The sequence below is a fragment of the Bufo bufo genome, chromosome 10 (genome assembly GCF_905171765.1).
Source record: "Bufo bufo chromosome 10, aBufBuf1.1, whole genome shotgun sequence".
NCBI classification, from domain to species: domain Eukaryota; kingdom Metazoa; phylum Chordata; class Amphibia; order Anura; family Bufonidae; genus Bufo; species Bufo bufo.
The window spans coordinates 98,751,601-98,778,773 of record NC_053398.1 but is presented as its reverse complement, the minus strand read 5'-3'; the positions used below and the strand labels follow the sequence as shown (position 1 = coordinate 98,778,773).

The window sequence follows — 27,173 nt, the reverse complement described above, 5'->3', positions numbered from 1 at the left end:
ACTCTGTATGGATCTGTTGGGGTTAACAATCCTGACTCAACCTCTGTAGGAAGTTATATGTAGACATATATCTGCCTCTAGCTCAGTTTGTAGTGGGTTAGCTGAGGAACTGAGAGCAGCTCTCTCCTCAAAAAACTAGACCTGGTCTCCAGAGAATAATCATCTCTGAACATAAAAGTCATTGCTATCTAAAAGAACTTCAGAGAGAGACAGAGAATGGGAAGAACCAAGAAGGTCCAGAATCTGCATGGCCTGGAGTCAGTCAGTAGGGTATTTAATGTTTAAAGCTGATAGAGGCTTCCTTTCCTTATAACTCTATTTCCTTATACACTGTATTTATCATTCAGTAGGTATCAATACACAGATCTGCCAATACTAATGCAGTGATAGCCAGTTCGCATTGTTCGCATGCGAACACATGCGGGCTGCGATCTTTTTTCACAAGTCCGCGAGGCGCAGGTAAGCCCTTACCTGTGCCGCGAGCCGGTCTGAAAACAAATGCGGTCACCGGGAGCAGGCAGTTCCGAGAACAGCCCGATGAAGGCCCCCGGTGGCTGTTCTCGGAACTGCCTGCTCCCGCTGACCACACTTGTTTTCAGACCGGCTCGCGGCACAGGTACAAGTAAGGACTTACCTGCGCCTCGCCGGACTTGTAAAAAAAGATGGCAGCCCGCATATGTTCGCGGGCGAACAATGCGAACTGGCCATCACTGATCTAATGTTTATGGGCAGCTTACATTGACAATACCATGGGCACAGTTCACGCAACCACCAAACATAAGACTTGAGTAATCTGAGACAGACTGGCTACTAGGAATGTGCTGCCTTAGAGAACTCCTCCTGAATTACTCAAAGTCTTCCACAGTACATAAAATTCACAGCATAATGAGTACATTGCTGGTCCAAAAAAACATGGCAGTGTTCAGACCTGTATTTTCTCCGTCTCGCTGCCACACAAATCCAAATACTCTAAAAGTAAACGCAGATGAAGATGAAGAACTTTCATAATATTTTTTAGTCCCAGTCCCCAGAACATAAAGAGTTAAAGCTATAGTCTAAAATAGAACAGATGGAGAAAAACCCAAGAGGGAACTTTTTGCAATAAAGTTAGAAGGAAGTGAAAACCTGGGTGTTCTCTTGTGTCACATTCCACTCTGACACTAGGGACTTCACAAAAAGGCATATTTCCATCATATTCATTCCAGATTTTGTCCTCATCAATAGGGATTTTACGAACATTATGGGCGGTGTGGGGATTTGCTCTGGTAGTTAGGACTAGCTGATGCAGTATAGAGGCTAGGTACACAGTTCTTTAATCAAACAGCGGTGTTTATTCACACATTGGTGTATAACAAAATGCAGATAAGGTGTATCACAAAACGCAGATGGCTTGGTGTTTGTTCACACACAAGGAAAGTCCATAAACAATAAAAATCACCTTTTCTCCTGGGTGTTAATTCACACCCTGTTAGCAGTTCAGCCTCATCAAGTCCATAGGAGGCCTGTTCGCTTTTAGAGGGGCCTGAGTCCTCCAGCCCAGCTCAAACCTCAAATCCCAGCAGAGCCCTCAATTCACAGCACACAGACTCCTGAGCTCCAATGTCAAAGGGAGGTAAATCCACCACACCTGGCAGTGCTGGCTGGTTTTTATGCCTGGCAAAACCTGGTCTGGAACATGGGGAGTAGTCACCCACCCAGCACTTTGACTACTCCCAGTAAGAGCTGTCCTGGGTCAGCTTTGACAGGCATGCTAAATCTCATGGTGTCAATTAGCAATAGCTGCTGCTGACATATAAAATACCATCTCTTACTTCACCAAGGCCAGGAACCTCGGTGACACATACCTTCCATCCATGATGATTCCAGGTACCTTCTTACAGCGGTTTATTTCAGCGACATTACAAAAATACTATTTAAATACTGTAGACTTGATGGAGGTTAATGAAAGTGGTTTTCATACTAAAGTAAGAGATGGTATATCACTATAATTACTTACTTACTGATCATAGGGATCTGACTCCCTGGACACCAAGAATCCTTAGAATGAACCATTCACTGAGCACAGTGGCACTCCTGGACTCCACTGTGCAGAGAACTACAACATATCACAATTTACTTGGGGCTGTGTTGCAATCTCTGAAGGGCGGGTGGCTAGGAGTTCCACTGAAAACATCTCGAGAACCTCTGCCTCTTCGTTTTTTTAATGTGTATGGGTCTCAAATAAATGTTATGGCATATCCTAATAATTTTAAGGCATCTGATGCAATTTCATGTTAATAAATGGGATGTCTAGGATCAAGAAAATATGGGACTATGGCTAGAAGTTGTATAAAATAATAAAATAAGCAGTACTTTCCAATTAGATCCCTGATGTACCAGACCTACCTCTCTGGTGCTCCCTGACGATGTTTCTTTACAGTGCTGCAGGTCTGATGTCATGTCATGATGACACGTGTGACCACTTCAGCCAATCACCAGTCATAGCAGTGAGACCACTGAGACCATTGACTGACTGCAGTGCTCATGTGTGATGACAACCTTCACAGACCAACTATGAAAGACAAGTCACTCAGAAAACAGCCAACTGAAACCACTAATGTATGGCCTAAGAGACCACCAGACAACTTGGGCATCTTGAAATCCATCATGCTTGACTGTTCTTTCCCCCAACATTTACCACTGGAAGAGAGATGGGACACCACCGTACGCATGAGAGATTTGGCCAATCCCAACAAAAGGAGTACAGTTGAATTTCCTCTAATGTGTACGGACACCTTTACTTTAAAGAATATCTTGTAAAGGGGAGATTTATTTATTAGTGAAATATGCCCTACTTTGACTTTGCCAGGGTCCAGGGCTCGGATATTCTGACCTTTACCCATACATTTTTCAAACAACATACATTTTGTATTGCCCTCAAAACAGGAACAGTGAAGTAAATTGGTGACACCTTATAAGACTGACACTAGACGCCACAAGAAAAGAGTGGAGGTCCAAATCTCCAGACCTCAGCCTTTACCTGAGACATAGCAGGAGCCTCCACATCAAAGCAACACATACCTGATAGATGAAGTGCTTCTATGTAACAGTTTCTCTTTTATATGAAATTTGATTAAAGCTTATAAGGATTTTAGCACATCTGTGCTATCTGTATCCTGTTATTAAAAGTGTCTTAGACCGGCCGAACAAAGTTAACCAGGACAAGCATTACATCTGTTCCAGCAGATCAAATGCACAATGAGTTTTTTTCCCCCTAATTTATATTAAAATTGCACATACCACAGTGGCCAAGAGACTGCCCATGGCTACAAAACCAGAGATGTCATACAAACAGGAAATGTGCCTTTCTTTGAACTTCTCCTACTGAAGAGGCCTGGGGCAGTGAATTGAGAACAGCTGCTCTTTCAGCTCTGCTCAGTTCACCACACAAGTCATGCCCTCTTGAAATGTCCTTCCCCTCCCAATCCCCATCACCTCTGATGAAACACAATTCCGTGTGAATTCTGGCAGGTGAGGACGTCCTGCAGAGCCGCTCAGTCTGTCTATATTAGGAAGGCTGGTTTAGTGATTTATAGCAATATGGTTTGGTGATAATGTACATAAAATGTATAGTTATTTTCATAAATCCTAATTTCCCTAAACATAAGTAGAAGCGTTAGATGAAGCTCCTGGACTCCAGATCAAAATATGTGACATGGCCTCCTATAACATGTATTGGTAGTTCACAGTACTAGTCTCTTTATATGGGGCAAATGGACGTTTGGCCACAATAGGCTCTAGGATTCCCCAAAAGTTATGCCCTTGATCAGTAGTACATAAGGTAAATAGCATACATAGACACCAAATGTGTACAATGTTTCTGAGTTATATAACCATAGCATGGTGGCTCAGTGGTTATCACTCTTGCTTCACAGTTTGAATCAAACCAAGGTCAAGCTCTTTATATGTTCACCCAATGTTTTCATAGGTTTCCTCCAGGTAAACCAGTTTCTCACACACTTCAAAAATATATAGACAGGTTAAATTGGGTTGTGACAGAGTTGTTGAATATGTAAGCACTGCTTAAATTAATTAAATAAAAATGGTTTTAAATAGCAAAAGAACCGCCGTACCTGTTTAATAAAAAGTATGGGTCATGACATAAAAATAGCATCTAATGGGGTTATCCTGACACAAGTTTTACTATGCAATGAATAGAGCCTTTTAAACTAAGTATTATTTCAATATCTATGCAAAAAAATATTGTTTGTTTTCATGCAGATTACATTTTCCTCTCTGGTAGCACCCCCTGCTGTTTATACTTCTGGTCCATCGGCTCCTGCATTCAGAGGTGGATCCATATGCTAGGAATCTTCCCTGCTCCCTTCCCCTCCTTACAGTGATGGCATAGTGATCTCATAGAGAAGCAAGTGAATTGCTCAGACATCTTTCATTCAATCACCTCTACTTCTAAAGTCATAGAAATGTACAGCTATATGTCTCTAGACACTGGAGATAGAAATTGTGGAGGTATTACATACCATGAGCATCTCTGGAGCTACAGTATGTATGAGGGACTATTTTCTATGCAAGGGAAGAAGAGGTTAACAAGATCTAACTTCTATACATCCTGGGAGATGCAAGTGCTTGATGAGCTGCTGCCCACCAACAGGAAGGTAAGCAAGCCCCCCAGATTTTCGAGTAAAAATAGTTTCAAGTTTGTGAGATAAGCCTTTACAGGGAGTGCAGAATTATTAGGCAAGTTGTATTTTTGAGGATTAATTTTATTATTGAACAACAACCATGTTCTCAATGAACCCAAAAAACTCATTAATATCAAAGCTGAATATTTTTGGAAGTAGTTTTTAGTTTGTTTTTAGTTTTAGCTATTTTAGGGGGATATCTGTGTGTGCAGGTGACTATTACTGTGCATAATTATTAGGCAACTTAACAAAAAACAAATATATACCCATTTCAATTATTTATTTTTACCAGTGAAACCAATATAACATCTCAACATTCACAAATATACATTTCTGACATTCAAAAACAAAACAAAAACAAATCAGTGACCAATATAGCCACCTTTCTTTGCAAGGACACTCAAAAGCCTGCCATTCATGGATTCTGTCAGTGTTTTGATCTGTTCACCATCAACATTGCGTGCAGCAGCAACCACAGCCTCCCAGACACTGTTCAGAGAGGTGTACTGTTTTCCCTCCTTGTAAATCTCACATTTGATGATGGACCACAGGTTCTCAATGGGGTTCAGATCAGGTGAACAAGGAGGCCATGTCATTAGATTTTCTTCTTTTATACCCTTTCTTGCCAGCCACGCTGTGGAGTACTTGGACGCGTGTGATGGAGCATTGTCCTGCATGAAAATCATGTTTTTCTTGAAGGATGCAGACTTCTTCCTGTACCACTGCTTGAAGAAGGTGTCTTCCAGAAACTGGCAGTAGGACTGGGAGTTGAGCTTGACTCCATCCTCAACCCGAAAAGGCCCCACAAGCTCATCTTTGATGATACCAGCCCAAACCAGTACTCCACCTCCACCTTGCTGGCGTCTGAGTCGGACTGGAGCTCTCTGCCCTTTACCAATCCAGCCACGGGCCCATCCATCTGGCCCATCAAGACTCACTCTCATTTCATCAGTCCATAAAACCTTAGAAAAATCAGTCTTGAGATATTTCTTGGCCCAGTCTTGACGTTTCAGCTTGTGTGTCTTGTTCAGTGGTGGTCGTCTTTCAGCCTTTCTTACCTTGGCCATGTCTCTGAGTATTGCACACCTTGTGCTTTTGGGCACTCCAGTGATGTTGCAGCTCTGAAATATGGCCAAACTGGTGTCAAGTGGCATCTTGGCAGCTGCACGCTTGACTTTTCTCAGTTCATGGGCAGTTATTTTGCGCCTTGGTTTTTCCACACGCTTCTTGCGACCCTGTTGACTATTTTGAATGAAACGCTTGATTGTTCGATGATCACACTTTAGAAGCTTTGCAATTTTAAGAGTGCTGCATCCCTCTGCAAGATATCTCACTATTTTTGACTTTTCTGAGCCTGTCAAGTCCTTCTTTTGACTCATTTTGCCAAAGGAAAGGAAGTTGCCTAATAATTATGCACACCTAATATAGGGTGTTGATGTCATTAGACCACACCCCTTCTCATTACAGAGATACACATCACCTAATATGCTTAATTGGTAGTAGGCTTTCGAGCCTATACAGCTTGGAGTAAGACAACATGCATAAAGAGGATGATGTGGTCAAAATACTCATTTGCCTAATAATTCTGCACGCAGTGTAATAGATAATTCTGAATGAATAAATCTGCTGTTGACTGACTGCAGCACATACACAGTTAATCAGATTGAGGAAAAATCTTTACTAGTAGACATCAATTAGTGCCCAATAAAGCCCAAAATAGCAGCATCTCTCTGTGTTGTCAACCCTATGCCTGGGACCAAAGCCACAAACATGAAAAAAATGAAAGGCAAAAATCCTTCATAATTAAATTCTTTGTTCAACTGCCAATGGAAAATAAGACGATTTTCGCGTATTACAATAGTAGCATTCATTCGGTGAAATAGTAGGTGTTCAAAAAAAAAGCACCTCCGCCTTTCAAGGCTAAAAGATACACTGCCGGTGCTTTGGAGGCATCTGGGTGAGTGATGGATCTAATTGCACAGACACATGCTGTCAGGAGAAAGACTATGCCTTTTAATAAATTGGAAAGCACATTTTTAAAAACTATTTTCAGATTTTTTTTGATGTAAAACTTAGGTCCATTGGACTGTGGTGTCGTCTTGCAAGCATGTGAAGGAGATATTTAAACAGCACATCTACAGTTGTGAAGGAGTAGATGTCACTGGTTGGTTAATAGGTATGAGGGCATAAAGCAGGTGACCACCCGTTACTGGATATCAAGACCCCCAAGGATCACATGCTGATTATATCCACACAGATCTTTATCACCAGGCCACTACCTCTCAGAATAGTCTCGGTGTGGTTGGCAGCTGACTCACTGGGGTCAGAGACACCAATGCAAAACATTGAGGGATCAGGCAATACTCATAGTCAGGAAACAGATCAAAAGTTAGGGCAGGCAGGAAAGGGTTAATATTGTAAAGTGGCTAGGGTCAGGAAAGGCAGCAGAGGGTCAGAGTAAGTAAACAGGAAGAGGTCAGTACACAGGCAGACAAACTAAGCAACACACCTTCACTTGATGAGTTATCACATCTAGTTAACGCGTTATAACTGTGACTGTTAACTCTGCTGCATCTGTACTTCTTATGATTAAGTCTATGCAAATTCAGCAGAGTTAACACATAGACTTGGTGAGTTATCACATCTAGTTAACATATTAGGACTGTGACTGTTAATTCTGCTACATCCATAGGAAACCTAAAGCTCAGATACCCCCCCGCATAGGGGAAGGTGCTTAAAATACCCTCAAATGATCAGCCATTGGCTGAAGGAAACTACGGTGCATGTACTGGCTCTTTAAGAGAGCATGCATAACACCTTGAGACAAGCTAGGAGGCCTGCACAGAGAAGCAGGGGCCACAACCTGCAGAAGACACATAGGACACCTGCGGCCAAACCCGCTGCTGGTAGGCAGCTGAGGGCAAGTGGGTCTGGGCCACCGCCTCAGAAGGATCAGCAGGGTGAGTCACTCCCCCGTGCCCGCCTGAGGGAACAAAACAGTAATGGACACAAGTCATCATTCCAACAGAAGGAGGTTATTACTTTATGTTTTATTCATTAAGTTTACTCATTTATATAGCCCCAAAATATTTCTCAGCTTGGTACACAGATTGTCACTAAACAGTGTCCCTTTTAAGGCTCAAAATCTAAATTTCAAATTAACTTGGAGGAGATTCTGAGGGAAACCAAAATACACAGAGGAATCCCACACAAATATGAGGAGAACATACAAATTCTATGCAGATGTTGCCCTTGGTCGAATTCAGACCCAGGACCTTTATTGTGCAAGGCACCAGTGCTACTGTAGGATCATAGGACTGTAGGATTTAGCTACTGGCTAAACACTTCTTTCATATCAGAGTCCAAAGTCTTCAATATACCTTAAATTATTGAAACACTACCGATATATAAACTATACCTAAGAAATAATGCATTTAAACTGGCATTCCCATGCAACGTTTCCCCCTAAGATTGCTGCTTTGGTCCGAAAGTATTAGAAAATATAGAAATATAAAAAAATATTACATACATGCCTTTCCCAGACTTTGAGTTGATCCATATCACCAACAACACAGAACTTGTGGTACTTGCAATTAAAGGGCTGTATCAGGACTTAAGTATTAATGACCTATCCTCTAGATAGATCATCCATATCAGCTCAATGGGGGCTTAATCTCTGCACCCCTGTCGATCGGCTGTTTAAAGGAATCAGAGTTCTCAGATGAGTACCAGGCCCAGCATTATACACATAGTGGCTGTTCACTTGAATGGGACTGAGCTGCAGAAGGTCCATGTGACTGATGGACATGACGTCACAGGCTGAGGATGACGTGGCAATGCTTGGTTTAACGCTACAGCCCCTTCCAACAGTTGACAGATGTGCTGGGAGTCGGATCCTCACCAATCAGATGTCTATGATGTATTCTGGAGTTAGGACATCAATATCTCAGTCCTGGACATCCCCTTTAAAAGTAAATTGCACTGCCCACATCTCCAACACAGAGCATACTTATGCAATCCATATTAAAGTTCCACAAATGATCACCAAAAGAGGAACATCACGAAAGTTCTAGGGTACTTTCCAGCTATTTTAAATCTTGTAAAGACTGTGCATTATGCTTTCACAATGTTTAATGGGAGCGAAAAATTCTACAGATGGAAATATAAATTGGGATATTTGACTGTTCAGTGCCACATGAATGTTTCTACAAAAGATTAGTTTTTTTTTGCATGCCAGTCTCATTTTGTGTGCAAAGACTCTGTTCAGTTTGTGTGACAATTGCGTGGCACACCCTGTCTACTGTGTAATGAGCCAAGATTTTCATAGTAACACCAGAATTTAAGGAAGGAAAGGACGGGAAAAGGAAAACGTAGGCAAGATGAAATTATATTTTTAGGGTAAATGAGAAAAAGTGCATGAACTGGGCAGGAGCCGAGAATTCATGCACAGCTCTCTGGTAGATCACAGCATTTTGCTTGATTTTTCAGTTCCTTCAAGGTAAACTTACAGAAGACGTTTAATAAGCTGTTACAATAATCTATTGATTTTATATAAATCTGTCTAGCCTTGTAGAAAATACCATAAATAACTCTGGCTGATGACCATATTTACCCTTCAGGTTTCAATCAGGCTTCATGAATCAGACCTTAGACCACTTTTTGGGGGTTTGTATTATGGTTGCAACACCAAGAGCTCCCGCAGTAAGAAGGTTTTTTTGTGTGTGCATGCTCGAAGTGACTGCATTTTGCAATCATGATATCAGCTGAATAGACATAAGGATCCTATCCTATATCAAAGGAGGACACAAATCAGTTAGGTACACTGTGAGGCCAGCCTGTGTAAAGGATTTATGGTGTTGATGCCTCAGTTGAAAACGATCTGTTACTCCTGGGTCGCTCTAGTTAACAATGTCCAAATCACTAATGGCTGTAAACCAGAAATAAACCTATGACGTACATAATGAAACCAAGACAGCATGTTACTACAAAACCAAGAGTGGGTAGGTTCTCACTCTGAAGACCCCATTATTTCCTCTGGATTACTACAAAGGCTTCTAGACAGAGGAATATTCAATATACTGTAATTGGACATTTGCAAATGGTATCAGAGAGAGTAATCTCCATATACAAATGAATTGTTGTAACATATGGATTTAGTCTTAAAGGGCTTGTCCCATGAAAAAATATTCAACATTTTTCAAACCATCACCTGGATCTAAATAGTTTTGTAATTGTATGAAAGTAAAAATATAGTATAGCAACTGATTTATTCAATACAATACATATGTATAGCACTAGCAGCTATTGATCCTTTTCCTTTGTTCTTTGTCCACCTTGCTGAGGTGGTTGCACATGCTCAGTTCCATCCTCCTACTACAACCAGCTGTATCTACTGTTAGAAGCTGTGACAATTATAGGGAGAGAGCTGCAGCACATGGGCACGCCCCCTCAGAAAGGACATGCCCCCTGAGCTGCCAGCTGAAAATGAACGTAGCTGAGCAGTTGGAGCAACGAATAGAAAGATTTTTGGATCCGTGTGAGGCACAGAGCTGGTTCTAGCTTTATTAGAAAGAGATCATCATGTACTACATTATGTCTGGTTCCCATTTTTACTTTAATCATGGGATAGCTCCTTTAAGTGAATATTTGTGAGAATAAAATTTGTAGTCTAACTGGAGTACATGCACCTAGCCTTAAAACCTCATGCACATGACAGCTTTATACATCTTCATTATTCTATGGGGTCTAAGGCCAGCTATATACATTAGGTAGCTCTTTGCCGTCAGAAGGCTCTTATACACATTAGATGGTTGGCTGGACCCACTGAAGGTTCGGCCAAAAGATATTTAATGTGTATGGCCAGTGGAAGGCTCATACCTGACCATATTTTTGTTACAATTTGGCAACCACAATGGATAAAGCACAAGAAAAAAAGCACTGTTGTTAGCATCAACTATATATTACTTTTATTGTTTAGGGTAAGACTACAGACATTATCAAGTCTCAATGACTGCAAAATAAGTTTGTCTTTACGATCTCTTTGTTCTCGTCTGCCAAAGCTTCTCAATCCCATCAAAATGAACTCTTAAAAGATGTTTAACAGAGCAGCCTTTGTGAGAGGAGTTTGTCTAAGTTAGAGTAGCCTGGATGTTTTTCCTAAAACACAAAAGACGTCAAAGGGAGAACTAGAATAAAAAGCAAAGATTACCCTTCTCACATCCAAACAAGCAAAACAAAGAGGATCTCCATCCAGGACTCTGCATTTTTTGCCGTCTGTGTAATGAAACAGGCTCAGAAAAGAAGTATTTTATATGGCTAGGATTCACGACAGAGCTCAGAAGAATTTGGCAGAGTTTGATGCCAGGATTTCAAAAGTCTTTCCACATTTCTAGCAAAGATCTAAGGAACAAGAAGTTCAAATCCTTTTGGACCCTCCGTGACATTATAAAAAGATTGCAAAAATGTTCTTGTCCCAGGGACTCACATAGCGATGCAAAGTTTGTTCTAAACCAATAGCGAGAGGAATGGATTTTTTTTTCCATTGAAAGCAGAGGTTAACATTACTAATAGACCAAACCAGATGTAAAAACAAATTGATCTGTCATAAAATAGTCACGGGGGAGAAATCCACACACCATTTATACATTGGAGAGGACCTTCACACATCTGTTAGCGGCAGGAGGGACATGTTCGAACTTACTGCTAGTGGTTGGGAGAGGAACCGCACAACTATCGCATCATGAAAAACAGGTTTTATGGAGATGTATTCTTAAATGCCTCAGTCAAAGAGCTCAATAAACCTATGTATAGCTCTGTGTGAAACTAGAGATGTATGGAGGCATAAGGATGTACATTCAGATCCATAAACTTCTATGGGTGGTGTATTACAGATTCATCTATGCCACTTGAAACTTATATGAAGCCATTTTCCTGACCAACACAAAAAAGAATACTATTTAATTAGTTAACCATATTCAAAGACCTTGCTGTAAAGTGAGGCTTTTCTGTTGTGAAATCAGACCAGTTGGATCACTCAGTGGGTGGTTGAGTGAAAATGCTCAAGTATAGGAATGTTCCTAGGTAGTTAACTAAATACAGAGAGTAAAATGCAATCCTTAGTCATAGATAAGTTTTCACATTTAGCACATTATTCACATTTCAGTAATAGTGATAGAGCTCCATAACATATTCATATACATTTTACACAAAGTTAAATAGGCTGTCTCATGAAGAGCACCTTTTTGTAACTGTTTATAATGTAGAGGTACATAGAGTCTCAGACTGGGGTTTCTTGAGGAAACTATTCTCAAGGGTCAACCCTTATGTCACCAATAAAGTCTAATAGGCTTTGAATAAAACAAATAGATTTTATCGGCAACTGATTGGCTCCAAAGGCAGCCAAATGTTGTTTTTTTCTTATCAGAGCCTGGGCCAACTAGAAGATACTCTGGTGGGCCAGTCCAACCCTGAATATATGGTGGTTATTAAGATCAACCCCCTCTATAAGGTGTCCATAGCATATGAGCAGTTTTTTTTTTCATGAAGACACACACTTTTAGGGTCCATTCACACGTCCGTAGAATGGGTCCGGATCCGTTCCGCAACATTGCGGAACGAATCCAGACCCATTCATTCTCTATGGGGCCATAAGAGATGCGGACAGCACACAGTGTGCTGTCCGCATTCGCATTTCCAGAGCGTGGCCCTGAAAAAAATAGAACATGTTCTATTCTTGTCCGCAGTTCTATAGGGGTGCCAGCCGGGTGTATTGCAGATCCGCAATACACTACGGACGTGTGAATGGACCCTTAGTTTGAGGCACATCATTTATATCAGAAACAGTCCATCTGTAACACAGGCCTTTGCATTTAATGAGAAACAAAGCTTTCAATGAAAGCCATATTTAGGAACTAGATGAACCTTTTTATTTTGGATATACAAGTTTCTGAGAAGAACCAAGCTTTATGAGATCTAAAAATGTGATTTAGCTCAACATTACCATATGGATGGATGGACATAGTCACTGAGCACTGATATTTCTCGTATACCAGCCTCATAAATACAGATCACTTATATCTACTAATTTATCCCGAGGAGAACATTGGCACACCATATGTGAGAATGAGATTTTTTCTTTGCCGAAAATCATTATTAGTCTGGAACTGTCTGCAACAACAGACTGAGCAATCAGATGGCCTGAAGAATGTCTGCTGACTGGAAACATTCTCCACCTGTAATCTAATTTGCCCCTTATAAGATGAGAAACCAGTAAAACATATTGAACACAAGTTTGAAGTATGTGGAAATCAGATATAAGAGTCATATTAGTGGAGGCACAGTAGCTGGGAAGAGATCCCAGCACTGTAGTCACATATGATTCCCAGGACCCCAGTTTTTTGGTGGACATCCCCTAGGATGGCAGCTCTGTGAGAAAACTAAAACCTAGTACTATTTTGCAGTGCATGGTGGTATTATTTCGGAACTGATTCACAGTATTGTATAGAAACTATATGGTAGTATTATGGCAGCGCTCTAAGAGAGTATTATTAGGATTTATCATCTTATTTGGCAAATATATAGTGTGGGCTAATATGGTGTGTGGGCTGTTTGTGGCAGTATTGAAATGGTGTATGGTGGTATTATCTGAGCTTAGATTAGCCAGGAGAGTTTCACACTAGTGTCAAAGCTCTCTGGCAGGCTGCTGGATCGGGCACAGCCAGATGTTACCGCAATGCCCACTGGCACAATTGACTATAATGGGACCCCGGCAGAGATCCAGCTGCTACGCCAGACAAAAAAACAAGCTGCACGCACAGGTTTTTATCCTGACGAATCCTGATATATTTTATGGGTTGAAGCTGGATCTCTGCTGGGTCCCATTGCAGTCAACGGGGCTGGTGGGCATGAAGTAACATCTGGCTATGCTGGATCTAGAGAGCTCTGGCAGGCTGTTCTCTGTCGGAGAGTTGTACAGCATAAGTGAAAAAGTCCTCACACAGTCCTTACCAAACTAAAAATAAGCTGACTGTATAGTCAATGTTAAAGGGGTTATTCAACCCCTAAAATGCCTCCCCATATGCCCGGGACCCTCACACGGATTGTACTTACCTCACTCTCAGGGATCCGCATCACTTCTCATGCCAGCACGGCCACCGCTGCATCCCCCCGTCGCGCGGATGAAAACATCTGGCATCAGGGGGGGGGGGGGGAGTGCGAGCCAATAGCAGGCCACGACAGAAACAAGCCTCCCTAGCATCCTGAGTGACGCTAGGGAGGCTTGTTCCTGTCATGGCCTCCTGAGATGCAGCGGCAGCTGTGCGGTGACCAGGAGGGTGTTGGGGACCGAGGTAAGTACAATCCGTGTGAAGGGCCCGGGCGTATGGGGAGTTATTTTAGTGGTTGCATAACCCCTTTAATCAAATATGGAGTTTTAACTAAACGAATGACACTTTTATATTATGTTGCCTCTCAAAATTCTTCGCTTTCATGTCCATAACCCACGTAGTAATATTGTCAGTCTTGATTTATCCCACAAATGTCCAATAGTGAAAAGTGGAACATAAGAAGAGGACGCAGTAAGACAGACATGTCCTTACCAAAAAGAAAAGCAAACAAAATGGTGCTCCTATTTGTTTTTACACTGCAGAGGCTTCACCAGGAGCTGCTGATGTTATTTTTTTAACATGAAGGAGACCACAGAGGTGAAATCCCGACCCCTTCCAAAACTGCTAACAGCCTACATGAAAGGCTGCCTCTAAAAGAGACGACTGATTGTCCTACTCACTTTAGTCCTCCTCCAAGTCTTTATTGGCTACTACCTCAAAGCACCCTGGGAGTCTGTATTTATTCAGCTACTTCCTTCCCAGTCTGTTTATGTGTTTCATATGCGGCATTAACCCATTGGATGCCACGTAACCCGTAAAAAAAAAAAGAAATCTTTCCTTTCATTCATCTTGTGGGAATACAAATAGCAGTCTGAAAATAGGAGAATAGTTTTAAGAAAAAACATGAAAATATTTCAAATATGCTTTCTGGTTTATCGACACCTTTTTATCGTGTTTCCAAATCAAGTGTGTTATAACTGTAATGTTTAGCTTCCTAAAAACATTTTTGAAAGGAAAAGAAATTGATCCTGAAAACACTTATAGATATTTCTCCTATTCATATTTCTAGAAATGAGACCGAGCAGCCCAAACATACAACCAAGAAGTCTGCTGAACATAGCCTTAAAGGAAAGCTAACCATAAAAAATGCACACAAAAAACATAGTATGTTCATCCAATTTTGTCTCATTACAATTAAAACTGAGAAGTTTAGATAAAATCCTTCTCGCTGTGTCCCAGGATATCAGACATGCGCTTCCTCTTCACTATGATGTTCAGGCTGTAAGACAACTGGCTGCAGAGGGAGCCTCTCCCACTGCTCTGTGGGCTGTAGGAAAGAAAGATTTTTCAGTCCCGTCTGCCAAGTCCCTTAGCTGTTTCCCAGCTGAAAATTAAAGAAATCAGCAGGAAATTAACCCTTGTGTTCTCTTCAAGAGTTCTGCAAACTGTTTTAAGAACATGCAGAAAATTCTACAGATGGACAAGCAGTGTCCACATGTTTACCCACGTTTTACTTTTATCATTTGTTTCTAGGTTTGCTGGAATAATTCTAAAGGGCCTGCTTTTTACCCCCAAAAACAGCACTGCTGATGTTTGTGGGCACCCTTTATCTACTCTGGGATACACCCTTTAGAGTGTATTCAAATTACGTCAGATTTGTTGCAGAAACCTCTGCAAAACTCCCATTCTTCTGAAAATGGCTTGTAGATATTAATGTACATGCTGCAAAAACAACGCCATTCAAATGTACGGCGCTATCAGTCACGTGTGAACATACCCTTAGGCTGGGTTCACAAGTGCCTGAAAGTCCAGCAGGAAAAAATGCACAAAAAAGGCAAAAAAATATAGGTTTTTTTGCAGCAGAAAAGTCAGCAGATTTCACCTTCTCCATTGCAAAGGGTGAAATCTGAGAAATCCACTGTATAAATTGACATACTATGGATTTCAAATCTACAACGCAACAACATTTTTTATGCAGTGTGTGGATGAGAATTCAGAAATTCTGATCCACTTTGCCGATTTGCTGCACAGAAATTTGCGTTGGCAAATCCGCAGCTAATCAGTGACATATGACCCCAACCTTTGACTAGTTTCATAGATCCAGGTGCACTGCTGGATGCGGATGGAATGTCCACCGGCCCCATTAAGTATAATGGGGTCTGGCAGAGATCCGTACGCATTCCGGTAGACAAGCAGAGAACTTTCTGCGGTTTGTGTCCGGACAATTCTCTGCTTGTCTGCCGGAAAAGCCATGCCGGAGTTTCACACTGTAGGTGTGACATTAGCCTTACAGTTCTTTTCCCAGCAATACACACCCATGGCCTACTCTTATGATAGGCCTTTAATGTGTTATCGGCGGGGAGTCGACTCTTGAGAAAAAACACTGTATCTGATAATGTAAATTTGCATTCCTGAAGGAGGAAGAAACCTGTCTCTCTAGGGCTTTCCTCTGAAGAAGCTCAAGTTTACATACTTTTTCAAAGGGAGCCTTGCCTGTAAGACTCCACAAGAAGAAACAATATCTTCCAATGGCTGCACTGCTCCAGTAAACCCCTACATTTAGGTTCCAGGATTGGATCCCACATCAAACATATCCTAAGGAAAAGCCACCAATGTACTGTATATTCTCTGAAACTTTCTTTAAAATGGTATTCCCATCTGGGACAATTATGTCATATCGATAGGATATGCCATAAATGTCTGATAAGAGCAGGTCCCAGAGGTGGGACCCAGACCTATCTCAAGAACGGGGTTTTGAGGTGAATTGAGAGCGTGTCGCGCATGTGTGGTCAACCCTCCATTCATTGCTATGGAACTTCAAAAACTTGGCAAGCATGCTAGCTCAGGCAGGTGGTTTTTGAAGTCCCATAGAAGTGAATAGAGAGGATGCTGTACATGAATTCAGAACACCGCCATGTTCTTGATCAGGTCTCACAGGTGGGTCCCACACCTATTTTTGTCACATCTTATCAATATGACGTAAATGTCTCAAATGAAAATATTCCCTTAAGGGCCTGTTAACACGGTGGATTTTGTTTGTGGACACCGTTTGGGAGGCAGCACTTGAGTTCTCGGACTTGTAGTTTGAAGCTTCAACCATGTCATGAATGGACATAACATTAGTACTCTGGAGCTTGCTGACAACTAAGATGTTGACAATTTGAACTTATGTTGGTTTCACCAAAGTCCCTTCTGGAAGCTTTAGACTGTTTTCTACGGCAGCCTATAGTCCACTGCTTCCTTGCTACCCTGCTTGGTACCTGGGTTCAGGTATTTCCATGACTGAGGGACTTTAACAACCACTATTTGTAGTATTTTTGGGGCTCCTCAAAGGGTTGTTGCTCAACGTGGCACGAGGGAAGTATTTTTAATGAAGTTTTGCTTTGACATTGGGTGGAGACTTGCATTCGTGATCTATAATGGAGGTAGACTTTAATTAATATGATATCATCCAGGTGAAAAGTATACGTGAAGCACACACTGAGGCAGCTGGACATCCGTTTGATTAAAGCAGCTGGAAATCCAGATGGTTCACTAACAAATTGTCAGCCAATAAATCTGCTTTGTGTCAGAGCCCAAAATAATGAATTAATGGAGAGGGGGGCTTAGTGTCCCAAACTCTGTACAGAGGTCTGAACCCAGCTTATGGAAGCAACTGGTATCGCTCAGAGATAATTCCTTGGAATCCGGCTTTGTTACATTGCTGGCAGTGCAGCTAATCCCTTCATTATGTCACAAGAGCATTTAGTCTCTTTAAAGGGGTATTCCCCCCAAGAGTTAATAAGCAAACAACATTGACAAGTTTAACCACTTTGCTGCCAGCCAGTCTACACATAATCTAACTACTGAAAGATAATATAGGCTCAGCAGAGGAAGACATGGAAAGAGAACTTTACAGGAGTTTTTAACCTTCTCTAAGTTTTAGTCTTGTGCAGTGCCCGTTTGGGTACTTTGGTTTGTCATTTGTCTATTTTTGCATGGTTCAGCTCCTGATTTTGGTAATACTTGAATTCTGTTGATAGAGTATTGAAGAGATGCCCTCGAGAAGGTGATTCCACCTTTTTAACATTCATTTATACCACTTCAAATACCAATGTAAGACAAAACTAGCGGAATATCATTGAGATTTTGGCGATTATTAGAGCACCTTAAAAGGGAGACTTTACAACTGATGACCTATCTTAAGGATAGGTCATCAGTATCTGATTGGTGGAGATTTGACACTTGTAACCCTCGCCAATCAGCTGTTTGAGAAGGCTCACCGTAGCCCTGCGGCCCTCTCCCTACTCACCAAGCACAGCGCCGTCCATTTGATAGCAGCTGTGCTTGGTATTACAACTCAGCCCCATTCACTTCAATAGGGCTGAACTGCGCCTAGACGAGGTGCCAATGTACGTGACATCACATAGCCTAGAGAAAGCTGAGAGAAGGCAGCGGTGCTACTGCGAGAGTCAGTGCCGTCTCAAACAGCTGATCATTGTGGGTCCCGGGTGATGGACCCCCAACAATCAGATACTGATGACCTATCCAGAAGATAGGTTATCAGTAGTAAAGTCTCAGAAAAACCCCTTTAAGTTTTGATTAAGACAGATGACATCAATGGGGTTTCCCTGTGCCAACAGTTATGACATCACCAAATTTTGAAGAGCAGCAAGAATGTTATTGGTCATATTGACTTTGTAGGTGTCCATGAAGAGTACCTGAGGAAGAGGTTGGTACAACCTCAGAATCCAGTGTACAGCATGCTATGTTAAATGAAGGTTTCATATTCTTTCAGAAACAGTGCCCTGGAATCTTGCTGTTTATATTTTTCATCACTGAATACTATTCCTGGGATTTCAAAGGAGACACTCTTAAAGATGTTTCCAAGATTAGGGTGCTCCAAAAAGGTCATCTACATGAATATAAAAAGTCATATATTGCTGCAGCAGTATACCATAGAGATAAAATACAGGTATGCTCAGCATGATCAACCCTACCAGGTATTATGCCTGGTTTAATAGGGTTGATCATGCTGCCAGATGCTCTTTTAGGTTGGAACTGCAGCTATGCCCTTCAGATCAACTTCCCATGCAATATGCTTTCAAGAGTTGTGGCTGTCGTAGCATAACTCCTTCTAGTGAGGAGATATAAACTCTTTTAACCTGCATTTTACATTGGGGTTTTACCCACCTGTTGAAGCCAGGCCGCATCAAAGCAGAGAATGGAGAGGTGGCCAGTGGCTCAACTGCTTTTGCAAGTGAATGGAGAGAGCTGCACACATGTGTAATCCCCTCCGCCTAGATGCATCAGCCTTCTCCTCACCAGTTGGGTTAAAACTGTTGGGTACTCCCATTCTCTCCATAGTTATGGGTCTCAGAGGTGTGGATCTGGTTCTATTAGACATCTATGGCATATATGTATGTCTGTGTTGGTAATACTCCTTTAATCCTCTGCCTCTTTGATCTTTTACATTCAACATTGTACTTTCCACTAAAAGTTGGAACTTTTTAATACTTCAAGAAACATTATAGTAGCATAGTCTATCTATAAAAAGGGCAGTGGGATATACTAGTCGCACAAATTGTTGACTTTTCTTTTCATAACTTTGAATTCTAATTACGATTCCTTTTAAACTAACATCCTGTTTGGCTCTTGCCATCTAGCAAACATTGTTAGTGTTCATAGTACTCAGTTAAACATGACCTGTCGCCACAAAATCTGCAGGCAGCATGTTATAGGACAGGAGAAGCTGAGCAGATACATATATAGTTTTATGGAAATAGATTCAGTAAAACTTGTAATTTGTACATTTATATCTCTGCTTTTTCTGAACTTAAGCTCATCCCATGTACAGCTATCAATGACTGACAGCTATCTCTGTATACACACTTACACAGGGAATGTTATCAATATGATAAGACAGCCCCCATCCCCGTGTACAACTGAAGTCAGAGAAAGCAGAGATATAAATGTATACGTTTTACTGAGTATTTTCCCACAAAACTATATATCAATCTTCTCAGCTCCTCCTGCTCTATAACAGGTTTTCTGCAGATTGCACTGCATTTTGTGGTAACAGATTCCCTTTAACTCTCTAGTACCAATATTACTGTTATCACTAAAAAACTTTCTGTTATTTCTCTCCACTTCCCAAATCAAGAAAGCATTGGTCAACTCAGATTGCAGGATCATTGTAAAGAAAGAATACAGAGAAGGCAAAAAAAAAATGTCTAGAGCCAAAATTCTTAAAGTGAACCCCTAGACTGAGGGCATACACAGATCTCATAGGGCCATTTCCAAAATTTAACATAGCCCCATCCCCACCTAGTTCCCAGTTCGAACACCCCCATGCAGTGAAGGATGCAAAAGTGTGATGACCTTGATCAATTTATTTATATTAGCTGGAAACTTTCAATTAAACAATTGCAATAAAATGTTGCCCTCTGCAACACCCACTTTGTCTGACTTCTAAGGCCTCATGCAAACGGCCGTGCCGTTTTTTGCGGTCCGCAAACCGCGGATCCGCAAAAAGCTGAAGCCGCCCGTGTTGCCTTCCGCATTTGCGGAACGGGCGCAGGCAATATAAATGCCTATTCTTGTCCGCAAAGCGCGGACAAGAGTAGGACATGTTATATTTTTTTAGCGGGGCCGCGGAACGGAGCCACGGATGCGGACAGCACACGGAGTGCTGTCCGCATCTTTTGCGGCCCCATTGAAGTGAATGGGGCCGCATCCGAACCGCCAAAACGGCGGCTCGGATGCGGACCCAAAGAACGGCCGCGTGCATGAGGCCTAAATGTAAGATGCTTCATAAATATAGTACCACATTTAACATCTCAATGTAATTACATCACACCACTGGCATAAATGCATTAATAAATCTTCTGCTTGCCCTCACACAGATTATTATAAAAGTATCTGCCTGCAGCCACCGCTAGGGGGAGCTTAGTGCATAGGAATCTATACAGCTACCACTGACTACAATGAAAGCTTTAAACATCTCTTTGCACTGAGCTCCCCCTAGGGGTGGCTGGAAGGATAAACCTCTTGGAAAAGTTATATAGTCATCAAGGCCCTGCATCAATGTATCATCAAGGACTGGCACATATATAAATAGCCAAGCATACAATTCTTGCAAATACTGACAAATGTGGTCCTCCAATATAAACATATTTAAAAAGCATACGTTAAAGGGGTGGGCCTGCAATTGTCACTTATCACAGATCATGTGGATAGGAGATAAGTATGTGAGATGTGATAAGTATGTGATAAGTATGTGAGTGGCAATGCATATGCATGACTTTCACTCCACTCACTTGAAGGACTCAGAGAAACTTGTTCTCAATCAAGTACAAAATTGCTATGATGGAACAAACCCCCTTAATTAAGAGGTTTTCTTACGAAGGCTGCTTCCAGTGATCAGCTGTTATCGCAAGCTAAAGTCCAAATGTAGCATGGCCTCTGTTTTGGCACATAGTGAGGGGTCCTGAGCAGCGGACTCCCCTCTATGATGTACATATTCCCTGATAGGTCATATTATATTATACCAGAGCACTGGGCTGCTTTGGCTTTATAATACTTACATGTACTTCTCGTAAAATGACCCAAAACATATGATGAGCAATGTCTAAAATGACTCTACAACAGTAGTGTAAAACTATGGCTGGTAATGCAAGCTTAATTTTTATACTGTGTCAAACAATGCTACGAACCTAGACAGATATGCATAAACAGTATGCCGACGTCACAATTATTTGCCCTTCCCTACATTTTTGAATATTCTTTCCTGCAATGATTAAAGAATCTAGAAGAACAATCTCACCATTAATCATTTTCTTTGTTAAATCAGAAAGAAGAATAAATCCTTTTATTAGAAACTATAAACATTCTGTGAAGAAGAACATCAAAGAAAGACGAATTGCTGCAGGAGTTGTCCGCACGCTCCTTCTATTAAACGTAAAAAACAGTTGCAGCAAATATAATGTAAGCTTTATAATCCCTCCGCAGTCAGAAATTCCAAAGTCTAAGTGATCTGCGCTTTCTGAGACAAAAGTGTTATAAGAACAAAGGACTTGTTGAATAGATGATATACTGGTAGCCAGTGATGAGATAATTGCCAGGAATCCATTCTTTGACGTTGACCAAACATTTCTATAGTGAGGGAAGATGTAAAGGTTGTGCATTTAAAGGTGAATTCAAATGGCTGAAAGAACCACCTAGGAGTGTTACCTAGAGATAAGGCTTCACTAATGAACACAGTTAGGTTATGGATGAAATCTAGTATTATAATACTATTTTCATCATGTAAATTAAAAAAGATGTGCCTATGGAGCCTCGTTTATCTTTTTTGGGAAAGGATTGGCTTGCACAAAATAAACCAGATATGCCAATTGATACTATATTTGCACAGTAGGGCATAGTTACTAAAGCTTGTCGAATGCTCAGTATTGCAGGATAAAACTTACCAGGAAAGATTAAAGGACCTTAACATGTATAGCTTGGAAGAAAGACGAGACAGAGGGGATATGATAGAAACTTTTAAATACATAAAGGGAATCAACAAGGTAAAAGAGGAGAGAATATTTAAAAGAAGAAAAACTGCTACAAGAGGACATAGTTTTAAATTAGAGGGGCAAAGGTTTAAAAGTAATATCAGGAAGTATTACTTTACTGAGAGAGTAGTGGATGCATGGAATAGCCTTCCTGCAGAAGTGGTAACTGCAAATACAGTGGAGGAGTTTAAGCATGCATGGGATAGGCATAAGGCCATCCTTCATATAAGATAGGGCCAGGGGCTATCCATAGTATTTAGTAAATTGGGCAGACTGGATGGGCCAAATGGTTCTTATCTGCCGACACATTCTATGTTTCTATGTTTCAGTAGTCAGGGGTGGATTGGGAACCTAAAATGGCCCTGAAAAATAATACCTAAAAGTAGCCCCATATTGTAGGAGGTTCTAAATTGACAGGAAAAGTAGGGGGTCAGCAACACCATAGCGCAAAATACCACATACAGCAATGCCAGACAATATATTGCCCCAAAAGCTGTACCTCTCAGTTGGCCATCAACAGAGGCAGGATGTGGAGCAGGATGTGGAACATAGTTGATTTCAGGAGGGTATGTCGCTGGCCGGGTACATGCGTACCAGATTTTCACAGAGTTAATTACCACTGATAGCTTATTATGTACCTAGCCAGTGGCAAAGATGGGGGCTAGGTCAGCCCCCTGGGCCATCAAGAAATTTTACTGTACGATCTAGGGTCAATCTGCCCCTATCAATAGTATAGCAATACATAATTTTAAAGCAATGTCTACTTTACTCCTCATCATAGGATGCGAAACAAACAACAAGCCAGATTTACTAATGTCTCTGTCTCTCTGTACCTACTGCAATTTGACACAACTAAGGTATCCCCAAAGTCTTTCGACTTGCCTGTAAAGGGGGTGTAGGTTGAGCAGAAGGGGTGGGGCTTTGCCGGAAAGAGTGTGTGGTCTAACATTTGTGGTTTTGCACTAAAACTGAGCCACAATTGTAGCGTAAATTTCAGTCTCAAAGTAAGCCAATATGTAGTATAGAATTAGACAAAAGTGTCTGCCCCTGCGCCACATTTATCATCCTTAACCCCTGTGATAAATCTGGTGCTGATCTAGACAGACTGCCTTATCTTAAATCATCTATAGGATTAGTAAATCTGCCCCTGTATATTTTGGTAAATCAGTTGCATTGCATATGGATTGGACGTGACTTTTTGCTCACCCAGTGGTAGCTTACTCTCTTTAAAAGTTGAAGGAAACTGATAAAGTGCTATGTAAAATACGATGGGCACCTCCAAAAAAAACAGGGTCCTACAGTCTTTGAAAATGTATGTATATCTAGAACACGTCAAAAAGCCTGCACACACCCAAATGAACCGGTAACACATAGGGGAACTCCTAAAAAACTTGAAATTACTGTGGCTTCCAAGTCAGTAGGTTCGGTATGGGCAAAAAAGAACCAGAGGAGCCTTTGGTGGACCCAGCCTCTGATGCAAAAATAAACCCCAAAGGTTTCATGATACCCATTTAGGACCAACCACTTGCATCAAGGGTCTTTTTTTGTATGGGTTAATACTGAAATAACCCATTGGAGCTTGATGATATCAGCAGTTCTTTATAGATATAGGGTGGCTCTAGGGGTCAAAAAAGCTTGGTCCATCACTGGTCAACAGGTACTGGCTTGTTTATGCCTGCCTGCTAGATCGGCAGCCTCCCATACATCCCCGTAAGCTTATTATGAGCTTGATGTAGTATGCTAAAGAACTGATATTTATCCGTTATATACCTAAATTCAGGTTTAACAACGTTAAACCTAACCTTTAAAATCACTTCTAAGCCCTAAAAAGCATAACTAGAAAAATTATATTCCAAATATGCAGTCATTGCTTAATTTTTTGGGTTAGGATCTGAGCAGCTGGCTCATTTCTTAAGCACCTGGTAGTTATCTGGGAATAGTGTGTGGACTTCTTTGCCAGACATTGAAAAGAAAAGAAAGAAAACATGTGTGCGGATGGCTATGACCTTGCAAAATGGCTGCATTCCGTGCTCATCTCAAGCCATGTGAAACAATCAGGCTCATCTCTGCATACAACTTCTGACACCTTTTTATTTTTTTTAAGAAGGGAAAGCAAACAAGTATTTCAAAAAGCTCTCCACCTCTATAATCTTCCTGTGAAATCTTTTGTTGTAGGACTGATGCATTTTCCAGCCCTCAGATAAACGTATTTGCTTTATCTAGGTTCTGAAGTGCTTAGAAAGCTGCCATTAATCAAACAGTTGAATGGAAGGAGCTTATGTGTTGAAATGAAGTTTCCCGCAGAAGAGTGACACATAGTTGTGCTCAGAAGAGATACAAAGTAGTAAAACAGGATTTCTTCTCTCTGATATGCATCTGTTTCATCCCTTTGCTTCTATACTTATGTGCCGCATCGATCTCCAAAGTACGGGTTAATGTTAAATGGAACAATGCCAGAAATTTAAAAGTAATGCCAAAGCCAACATCTTGTGCGGCAGCTGTTCTTGACAGTAAGAGTAACACTTCCAACTAGGTTCCTCACGCTATATATGAAAAACACGAAACGTTTCATGAAAAGAACAATCGATTACTGGCAAGATAAATGTACATCTGGTGGCATTATTTGGAATACATTGTGAAAAAGTTACTTCATTACTTTTCATATTGCAAGTCTAAGGGCACATTCAGACGAGTGAGCTCCAACTCATCTAAGCACTGCCTGGGGGGGGGGGGGGGGATGGATTTTTTTTTTCTTGCACACCTATTCTCTTGTATGGGCAAGTCTTGGGAAAATCACACCAAAATGGTATGTGTTGCTATTTTCTCTGCATGGACTGATGGTCTGTGCGGAGAACTGCACATACCAACTGGCTCATTGACTTTATTAGGTCAGTATTCAGACCAAATGCTGTCCATTCTAGAACCGAATAGGTCTATCTATAAAACAGAGAGGAAAAACAGAGTGGTAGACAAAATCACTGGAGGTTACTCATAAAAACGGCATGTTGGTTTGTGGCTCTGCTGAAGGATAACCCTATTTTGGATTATTCCCCTGAACTGGAAGTTGATCACAAACTGTCTTATCATTTACAAAACCAAAGTTATAACAAATGTTGAAAAGTATAGATACCAAAACTGAGCTAGATGTTTTGTATCAATGCTATCAAGCTACCAACATAATCAGTGATCAATCAACTTTTTGGAGCCGGTACCTCATAATGGGTTATGCTTGTGAAAAAATACTCTTCCAAAGTCAAACACCATGCAGCCAATATGGCCTATTGCTAAATTCCTTACAAATAGAATTGAAGACTTACATCCAATATCGATAGAATAATAGATTTATGGAAATTAACCAACAACCATATAAATAAGCAAGTGATTCCTCAAAATCATATGGCACACATTGAAGGCAATGACTTACCCTCTTAAACCCAATTTTGTGATTGGGAATATTTGACGACTTCTGTTTAGCAATCCATTCTTCTATGCCTTTCCGGGCCAAGCAAGCATTTACTGCAAAGCTGTCACCTACAGAAAAAAGGCATGACTGAGTTTTCAAACAGAAGTGAACACTTAGCTCAATAATCCAACTATCAAATACAATTTTGTAACACCCAACATAGACTCTGTAATCCTAAACTGAAATCTGCATTCAATTACTGGTATACTACCAATACTGGCACCCACTTTATAAACCAAATAGATTAATAATAAAAAAACACAGATCCTCAAAGTCCATATTACAGAATGATGGGTTGTCAGTTATAATGAGTTGGAGGACACTTTATTGCTCTGGCATCAAGTATGACCTCAAGTGAGACCTATTTTAAACAAAGCTATGAAAAATTAAGTTTAAAGCGTCTTTGAATTGACAAAAACACTTTGACCATATCAGTGATCTAAGACATTCCAAGGAATTAGACTAGATCACAGGAAGCTAGCATTTCAAAGATCGACCTTAAGTATTGGTAAAGCCCAGTTTACGGGGTCAGTGACACATGAAGGGATTAGACAAGGACTGGTCTCTGATCAAACACACTTAGGCAGACAACAGTCCATCATCAGAAGCCTCAAATCCTAGATCACCAGTGCCTGAAAATTTGGTAATAAATTAATAAGACCATATCAAACATCTCACCTTCCCTATTATTATTATTGGATAAAAGACCAAATTCCATTTCACAGATAAGAACGTTCACGCAATCTGCATATGTAATCTGAGTACATCATCATTAAAAGTGTATATATCATATTTCAGAACTTGGGAAATGTAATGGGTCATCTTGGAAATATGTAAAGGACACTTACTAACTAATGTACGCAAGGTTTAATGCATTAGGATATATAAAACCTTACACGAAAGTTATAATGTTTCAAGGATGTAATGTGATCTGACTTCTTTATCTGGAATTATTTCTCTACAAAGAAAAACCACAGCCAGGTGGAATTTATAAAGTTAGGCTTAACTTAAACATGTAACCAAGGAAGAGTGTCACTCCATATTAATGACATGATCATGACTGGAAAGGTTCATAGGAGCTCCGCACAGTTGACTCCCAATGGTGGTTCTACAATTTTGCACCTTCTATTGACAGCAATACTTTGGTGCAATCCTCAAATAGTGGCCTATAAATAGTGTCTGATATCAGAAATGATGGTTATAACATGATGGACAATATGTGACCAGACATGAGTATATGAATTTTAAATACCTTCAAAAAGGTTCAAAAATACTTTAAATAACTCAACATGGAAGTATAATTTACCTCAAAGGCATTGCTCTTCATGCTTTAGAGTAAAAAGTACAAGTTACTCTCCAGTATATAGCATGAAGCGCTCTAGGTCTATAT

General features: G+C 40.8%; 1 protein-coding gene across 1 annotated transcript in view; it reads right to left on the bottom strand.

Moving 5' to 3' along the window:
- The window catches only part of LOC120980757 (protein naked cuticle homolog 1-like), a 76,557-nt gene that overhangs the window by 48,460 nt on the left and 924 nt on the right, over positions 1-27,173 (bottom strand). The window contains exon 3 of the mRNA XM_040410034.1: positions 25,745-25,851. Coding sequence (XP_040265968.1) covers positions 25,745-25,851 — 107 coding nt within the window. The remainder of the gene's footprint in view (positions 1-25,744; positions 25,852-27,173) is intronic.